The 8417-nt window shown below is 46.4% G+C and overlaps 1 protein-coding gene across 1 annotated transcript; it reads right to left on the bottom strand.

The window, feature by feature from the left end:
- Positions 1-2259: 2259 nt before the first annotated feature.
- dusp6 (dual specificity phosphatase 6) lies at positions 2260-7422 on the bottom strand. Its single transcript, XM_084060747.1, has 3 exons — positions 6511-7422; positions 5576-6037; positions 2260-4155 (listed from the first exon to the last, which is right to left on the bottom strand). Exons 1-3 carry the CDS (start codon positions 6911-6913, stop codon positions 3842-3844), a joined length of 1179 nt encoding a protein of 392 aa, XP_083916873.1. The 5' UTR covers positions 6914-7422; the 3' UTR covers positions 2260-3841.
- Positions 7423-8417: the final 995 nt, after the last annotated feature.

Below are 8417 nucleotides of genomic sequence, written 5' to 3'. Positions count from 1 at the left end.
CATGCTGCGGACAGGAAGAGCGGCCATGAGACCCCCGGGGCTGCTTGGCGTGCCATGCATACCCCCCAACTCACAACCCCACCCCATACAGCTGTCAATCACAGCTCAGGCCTACCATGACATCACAGTGGGAGATTCTAATAATAATATGAACGTTCTCTTCTCTCTAGTCTCTACAGGTTCAGTTCCAGTGGCTGTGGTATAGGCTTTGGAGGTTTGACCACTGAGGTGGACCAGATGTATTAGACCTGGACTGTCCCCTCCCTGCTGGTTTTGCAGATCCCAAAATGTGTTACATTGAACGAAGAGTTTCACAATACAGGTCAGAATAAACGACACAATGTGAAAAAGTAAGTGAGGCATGCAAAGCATATGAGCAGGGGTGCAATGCTCACTGGACGGCCTTGCACACCGTGCCGGAACCTATTTGACCAGGAGCACATGCAGGCACACGCATAGATTTAAAACTACTTTAAATTTGCACCTCAACAAAGTTTTCAAAGGCTCCCGACTCACACCTAGCGAATTAACATAGGAATAAGCCTAGATGCATGTCAATTGTCCATTGTGTGACTTGCAGTGTAGGTGTTAAACGACGTGCGCGTCACGTCATTGAAATAGAGTGCAAGAACATACCAAATGAGCATTGCATGCCTGCATATGAGAGCAAGGTTTGTGAGCTCTCATGGTACATTAACAATACACTTTGCATTCCTCATTTACAGAGATGTTTCCATTACCTTGGCGTTTACCTGTGTGGTGCAGAAGTTCCCACCTCCTCACTGTCAGGTGAAAACTGTGGTTGTCTACTCCCTCCCCAGTGGGGGTTGGCAGTAACAGGGGGGGAATTGGTGATAAATTGGGAGAAATACATAATGGAATGGAACAAACATTGCATGAAACTAAGAACAAAACATCCCTGGTTTCCTAAGACACTAAAGTTCTGTTTTTGGAATATCCAGTGGATGGAAAAAGTGTCACCTGAGACTGTAAAGGAAAAAGAAAGTGGACCTTTCATAAATCATTTGCGAATGTGCACGTTCATGCACTTTGTTTCATAGGCAATGATTCACTCTTGTTCAGTTGCATATCAGGTGAGAGCAATTATTTTTCCATTCAGCATCTCTGAACTTTGCACTCTGAAAAATAATGATAGCTGTACATGACCAAAGGACTAGTAACCGGATACAATATGTATGTGTATATCTAGTCTGCTATGTATGTCTTTCTCTGTATCTGTAAGGTCTTGTTGTCCCTGTGCCAGTTGATATATAGTGTGTAATATCTGTAAATGCTGTGCATTTTAGAGCAATATTCATATACTGAAGACAAATTCTGTAAATATGTTCTGATATATGAATACTCCACCGTACCTGCCCACTGGGAGAATTAGGGGTCCTTACAAACACATACATTATGTACATATGACTCATCAGATTTCTCTTAAGATTTTTCCCAATGTGTTTTTCAGAAGGTGTATTTCAGGTGTCTATTTAACATACACACGATGTGAAGGTCAATGACTCACTCTCACACATTTATTGGCATGCATGGGGTCGTTAAATGCTGAGACTACCATGGCCTCCGTGCAAACATGATCACTCACTCACACATGTGCACGCACACACGTGCACGCACACACACACACCTTCCTTCACTATGAGAATCATCTGCTAGAGTTAGACGTTTCAGGTCTTAACAGGTACACTACACACTGCCACCATGTACCATATCAAGTGACACCGTATTCAGGAACAGTACGTTCAATCCCTGTTTTGACAGGCGGCTTTGAACTCAAAATGGCCCGCCTTCAGGAAGTGCGGCGGGAGTGTTTGTGTGTGTGAGTGAACCCATAAACCCCACTGCAGGGCAGGCCACATATGTGGAAAAACCGGTCGTGCCGCTTTGATGCCGTGACTGGAGTGGCTTGTGTTCTACCCGTTTAGTAACATTTGGCCCTTAAACAAATGATTGCTGGTAAACCCTTGTGTGGAACGCTGTGCGCTTGATGCTTTGTTACACAACCACCACATTCTAATTTTGCATTGGAAAGTGAGGTGGGAGTTGTTTTAGGGTTAAAGAATAGCGCAGCCTTGATGTGAATGGAGGCGTGTAGTGCTGTGATCGTTGATGTCGTGACCAAGCCTGCTGATTAACATTGAGCAGTTCATTGTCACCTGAGTGGTGAGACTCTTATGTTAACGCGTTACCTTACAAACATGGCCCAGGAATGGAAAATGAGTCATGGGAGACAGAAAGTGTAGACAAAATAGCAATTTATTAATAACTTATCTTTTCTTTACATTCGTAAGAGGAGTGTGGAGGGGTGGCTGAGGTCGCCAGGTTGGCTTCCTCGAGAAAACAGGCCGTCTCTCTGGAGGGGGCATAACAAATCCCCCCTCCGAAGTTCGGCATTTCTTATTCTTTCAACCGACAAAAAAAACTGCATTTCACAGAGTTTTTCCCTGAAGAGTTGAGGCGAGCAAAGCCTCTTGCTTTGTCAACATTTCAGAGACTTTTAACCATCGCACACAGAGAAGTGCTGCTTCCATTAACCTTCATTCTGCCTGTATGATCAAACACAGGTTACCACACATACACAGCTTCCATAAAGCTATTTTCCATAAGACTCAGATTAACTTAAGCTATCTTAACATTTTATGCAGTGGCCAATTACAATGAAGTTACTGCAATGTATCCGAAATCCAGTCTAATTACAGACTTATTCTGGGTTTTATTTTTTTCGGATGCAGTGGAGATTTGTCAAAGTGAGGGCAGTAAAACCCAGGGGTGTTGTTCTGGTGGTTAATTAAACAGCAAACATTTCTGTGTGCGAAAACTAAGGCATACAACCAAGGTGACTTTGATTTGTGTGACAATGGGTGCAAAAACAAGGCCTAGCCTGGCTGAATTCACACATAAAGCGATTATCAAATATATTACACATATATACATTTTTTGTATGATTCTTGGAAGAAGAATAAACTACTCAATTTTTTGGCATTATCAACTTAAACATACTGATCAAATATGCAGTTTCTTTGCTTACATATAAGTAGAAGATGAAACTAAGAGAATCTTCAGTACCCACTTGTTGCAAAGGGTATATATATACTACTCGAGCAAGGCTTTGATGTATTGTCTCTTATATTAAGATATATATACACAACGTATAAATGATTCAAAAGACTCCACACATGTAAAATTGAGTCCAGTACACTGTGCCATCTAAACCCTGGGGTGCTTCCAACCCCATGCAGGCATGTCTTCACAGAAGACAAAGAGAGATGTGCACCCTCAAAAAAAGATTTCAAGGTGCAAGTGCTACGCCCAACCCAAGAAAGACAAGAAAAAGGCTTTTCTATAGCATGTCCAGTTTGAACAATCATTGTCTCTTTGGCACACCAGCCTAGCGACTCTGAAGTACAACATACAACCGTCCATATAAAAATCACCTCCCGTTCCTTCTGACGAAACAGTAGAAAAGACCACAACAGTCTTGGTAGCAATACATGGGTTATAGAAAGTATCTCTGTGCTCTCTCTCTCTCTCTACGTCTCTCTTCCTGTCTCTCATTCGCTCTGCAGCAGCTGCTTCTCAAGAGTGTCAGGCAGACGCCCCTCCAGCGTGAGTGCGTGCATGCGCTCGGCAGCTGTCTCTCCGAGCCAGCCGCATCAATAACCTCACCAGCTCCTGACAAGACGGCAGGTGACGGTAAAAAGAGAACTTCTTTGCAGCCTTATCAATTTTGTTTCCCAACAGGAGGCCTTTTTCAACGCCTCTGTTTTAAGCCAATGGAGATCAGCAGGCAGACAGACTGGGCACTGGCCTGAGAGCGTCTTCACGTGGACTCCAGGGGGTCCAGCTGAAAGACGTTGTGGTTGGTGGGCGTGGTGAAGTACAGCGGGGTGGTGGGCGCCACCATGCGGTTGTCGCACGGCCGCTTCAGGCCCAGGGTGCGCTCAAAGTCCAACAGCTGGCCCATGAAGTTGAAGTTGGGCGAGATGTTGGACTTCTTAGTCTTGACGATGTCGTAGGCGTCGTTCATAGACAGGTTGAGCTTCTGCATCAGGTAGGCCACCGTCACTGTGACGGAGCGGCTGATGCCGGCCAGGCAGTGGACCAGGACACCACACTTCTGGGCCCGTGCCTCATCTGGAGGAGAGGAGAGAGTGGGAAAATGCTCATTAATGGATTTGCCAAAAAACAACAACAGCATACATAAATAAAGACAGTACTTCTGTGACATTCTAGTGGACAAAGTAAAGACCCTGCTGGCTTTTCGTCTTGGGGATTGTTTGTCGCTGCACAAGAGTCTGTGTGTATGTTAATGCAGCCATGGCACTTGCTTCCTCCAGTTCAGTACTGAAAGGGCAAAGTATTTACTACAGGGGGGCTGGCGCCAGTTGCCCGGGACAAACGCCTGTCATGTTCAAGTCAAGTTGGCCAGTCCAGAAGAGAGACAGAGAGTGCAAGCAAGGCAGAATGAAAGGAGGGCCAGAAGAGAGCGAGTGATATAGAGAGAAAGAACACAATAATCAAGAGTGAGATAGAAAGACAGCAAGAGAGAGTGGCTGGAAGTGGATGTTATTATCTCTTATCTCCCCTGACTTGTCAGTCAACAGAGGCCATGGCGTTCGCACACACACATACATCCACAAACAGAGCCCAACATTCTCTGGGCTTGTCCCTCAGTAACAGGGCTGGGGAAATTGACTATTACGGTCTATTAAACCATTCTTCCGCTCAGCCAGGGTTTTTGCTCCGACAATGGTGCCATTTGGGCGTGTAAACGTAGGAGTCATGAGGGCACGCTGTCAAGGCGAACAGGATGTCAACAGGGGCCCGTAAATGGCTCCCTTTGTAATGGGGAGGAGGGGGGACATTGCCATGTCCTAGATTACTTTCAATGCAGACTTCCTTCCTGTTGCGCTCAAATTACTGCCCTCCCCTCTGCTCGCCCCCTTCTCTCGTTTCAGCGTAGCTCTTTGTGTCGCAATTACACAAGTCCCCGGGACAACAGATAAGGCTCGGCATGTCTACCATTGAAGTCTAATCATTTGTACTTGGCACAGTGTGTTTATAATGCCAGTGTGCCGTTTAGAGAGACGGGGGGACTGTATTCCTCTGCTTGAACACAATAGCCGTAATCTGTGTCCTGAGTGTGTCCCTCCTTGATTGACTGATAAGACACACAGTCAGGGACATCTCATCTAATCTCAATTGCACAAGTATAAGAACTTCCTGCTATTGAGTCACGTATATATCATTCATAAGATTCTATTCCTGACATTTGCCAGAGGGTTTATTCACCATGAGGTTACTGAATTGTAATGCATTTTATGATAATTCAACACTGACTGATTGTGCATTGTATAATTTAATCCCAAATAAGCCTATGAATTATTTTAAGTCCTCTTAGTGGAAGACTTGTGTTTTTGAGTCCACACAAAGAACATACAAATAAAAAACATGACAGTTTTAAAAAATACATAAGTCTATAGGAACACTACAGTGAGAGAAGTGTATTATCCCTTTGCAGGGGGAAGCAGCATTAATGCATGCTTATGCTTACCAATGAAGCTGATCGCCTCGGGGAAGAACTGAGACAGATTCTGGCTCCAGTGATCCGAGATGGGGATCTGCTTGTACTTAAACTCCCCAGCGTTCTCGAAGAGGTTGGGCAGGTTGGGCGTCACATTCAGGATGTACTTGATGCCGTACTCCTCCAGAATGTCCAGGTTGGTGGAGTCCTTGGCGCATCCCAGGTACAGGTGCGGCAGGATCTCTACCGGGAAGGAGGAGGGCTGCGGCGGGTTGTTGGAGAGGAGCGGACTGCCGTCCGAGTCGGTGGTGGTGGCGCTGCTAGGGTCGATGTCCGACTCGATGTCCGAGGAGGAATCGGAGCTGATCCGCAGCCCCCCGAGGCCCAGCACATGGGCGGTGGGGGAAGAAGAACTGCTGCTGCTGTTCAGAGAGCCGTCCAGATTCGTCTCGCACAGGGCGGGGAATTCGGCTTGGAATTTGCTGAAGCCGCCTGTATACACAAAAAAAAAACGAATATTACTTATTAGTTACATGATCATATGCGTCCACAATCATTGTTGCCATATCTGCTTATTATAACGGCTTCTTTTTCTGTAAAAGGTGCTTGTAAATATTGGTAGTCACGCGTTGCGGGTTTTTTGGGCTCGTTTCTAAAGTGTAGTTGCTTATTTGTACTTGTTTCCTATTTTAACCAGTGGTTCTCAAACATTTTCATGTCAAGTACCCCCAATTAATATGAATTTGTCATGCCGGCGACCCCCATAGAAGATTTGTGTTGTTAAAATGTTTCATAAAATATACCACATTTTTTTCCATGACAATTGTTTTTCATGTTAGTCGTTTCTCTCGCAAAAGATAGCAACACTGTCCACAATGCATACCCATTTAGTCTGAATTCACGGCTATGAATGAACCGCAAAACATGAATGAACTGAAACAGGATTAAACGAACAGCGGACTCACCCTCGAGATAATACGCCTTGTAGCCCTCGTCCTTCATCCGCCGCAGGAGCAAGCCCAGCACGGAGCCTCCGTCCACGTTCTCGTTCCACTCGCGGCTGTACTCGTCGTACAGTACGATGGTGTCCGTCTTGCAGCGCCGCGCGAACCTCTCGCGGTCCTCGCCGTTGGAGAGCAGCGACCTGACGGGCAGGTTGCCCTTCTTGAGACGCCGCAGCATGAGGCTCGGCAGCGCCACGTTGATCGCCCCGTCGACGTGCGACATCTCGAAGAGCTCCTGCGCGCGGCAGTCCATGACCAGCAGCATGTCCCTGCGCGTCTCCAGCTGCTCCCGCAGCCAGCCCACCGTCTTGCTGATGGCCATCACCGAGTCGAGCACGGGCACGGGTCTGAGCTTGTCGAGCATTTAGAATGCGGAGAGAGACTGGAATTCAATTCGATCGGTCGGTTCTTCAAGCGGGCCCTCACTGAGCAAGGGACTGGAGCATTTGATGAAAATATGAAGCCCGAAAGAATGCGATAATATAAGAAACTCGAGGGGGGGGATTCGTTATTTGTTTGTTTCGCCTTTATTGTCCAAGAAATGGACAAAACCCTAGAATCCGCAGACTACTGATTTCCGACTGCAGATTTCTCTTCACTGTCTGGCACTCTCATTCATGCATCTGCGTGAATAATGTCCGTTAATTTCTCAATGACTCTGAACACTGAACTGAACTGGCGCGGTGGCTGTTGCACAGAGGTCTGCTTTATAGAATTCCAATTTCGCAGTAAAAAAACAATAACAATATCGATTCGTCCCGTCCGGTTACAGTTCCAAAATGTAGTGTTGTTGTTCCGTGGTGGTCGAAGCAATGCGTATGTCCTTGTGTTTGTGTGCAGTGCTCACAGCAGAGTGTTGCTGCAGAGACAGAGCAAGCCTGCTGAATGGTTACAAACGAGGGGCGGTTCAATGGATACGTTATGTGGGCCAGCCAATCAGAGCGGTGGTTCAATGGATACATTATGTGGGCCGGCCAATCAGAGCGCGACTAGGCGGCCGTCGCCTAGGAAACGGGGGCCGGATGGGACGGACCGTGTTGATGAATTGTTAATAAGTTTGTCATTCACAAAAAAAAAAAAACGGGCAAGGAATTTCCGCTCCGGATCAAGTGAGCCAAACAAATAGAAGCGGCGCTGCAGGGGGAAGGAAGCGAAACCCGCGTTACTTCACTTCAGACTGCGCGCGCGCGCGCGTGTGTCCAGAAAACGGGGGGCATTTCGCAATGGCTCGATTACTTTATAGCACGGTTAGTGCAGTTATTGCATAACAGCGTCGTGCAGACTGAAGAGATTGATGAAATAACTGTTGTCTATGGTGTTTTTGTCTCTCATTTGTCTGCGTAACCTTCACTAGACTCAAGTCAAGAGGGCTTTGATTCGTGTGGGTGGCGCTCAGTCCCTCAGACAAACACACATGAACTCATGAACACATCTCTCTCTCTCTCTCTCTCTCTCTCTCTCTCTCTCTCTCTCTCTCTCTCTCTCTCTCTCTCTCTCTCTCTCTCTCTCTCTCTCTCAGGAAAACAAACACAGTCAGCTGATGCATGAACTCAATGAAATTCAATGCAAACGGGTTTCATTAGGGGAAATACATGCTTACCTATTTGTATGTATGTAGCCAAAAGAAATGTGTAAACAGAGCTGTGACATAACTCTGTCTCTCTCTATTCAATTCAGTTAACTCTCTCCGGAAAACATAAACATTAGTCAGCTAGTGTGACTTCCCCCTCTGGTCGTTGTCGTGGCTGGGTTTCAGGATGTGGCCTATAGGGTGATTTCATAGTATCAATTAGCCCGGATGTCAGACATTGTCGAGTGCTTAACACCCTTTTCACGCATGCCTCACTGAAAGCCCCGTTTGCAGGGCT

This window comes from Gymnoscopelus microlampas, assembly GCF_963454915.1.
Source record: "Gymnoscopelus microlampas genome assembly, chromosome: 6".
NCBI classification, from domain to species: domain Eukaryota; kingdom Metazoa; phylum Chordata; class Actinopteri; order Myctophiformes; family Myctophidae; genus Gymnoscopelus; species Gymnoscopelus microlampas.
This window is presented reverse-complemented; position numbering and strand designations above follow the sequence as displayed.

Excerpts from the sequence above, each read along its gene's own strand:
- dusp6 (XM_084060747.1), bottom strand. The coding sequence starts at position 6,913 with ATGCTCGACAAGCTCAGACCCGTGCCCGTGCTCGACTCGGTGATGGCC. Across the intron at positions 6,038-6,510 it reads CAAGGCGTATTATCTCGAGG|GCGGCTTCAGCAAATTCCAA; the intron begins GTGAGTCCGCTG and ends TTGTGTATACAG. Across the intron at positions 4,156-5,575 it reads CGAGGCGATCAGCTTCATTG|ATGAGGCACGGGCCCAGAAG; the intron begins GTAAGCATAAGC and ends CCTCTCCTCCAG.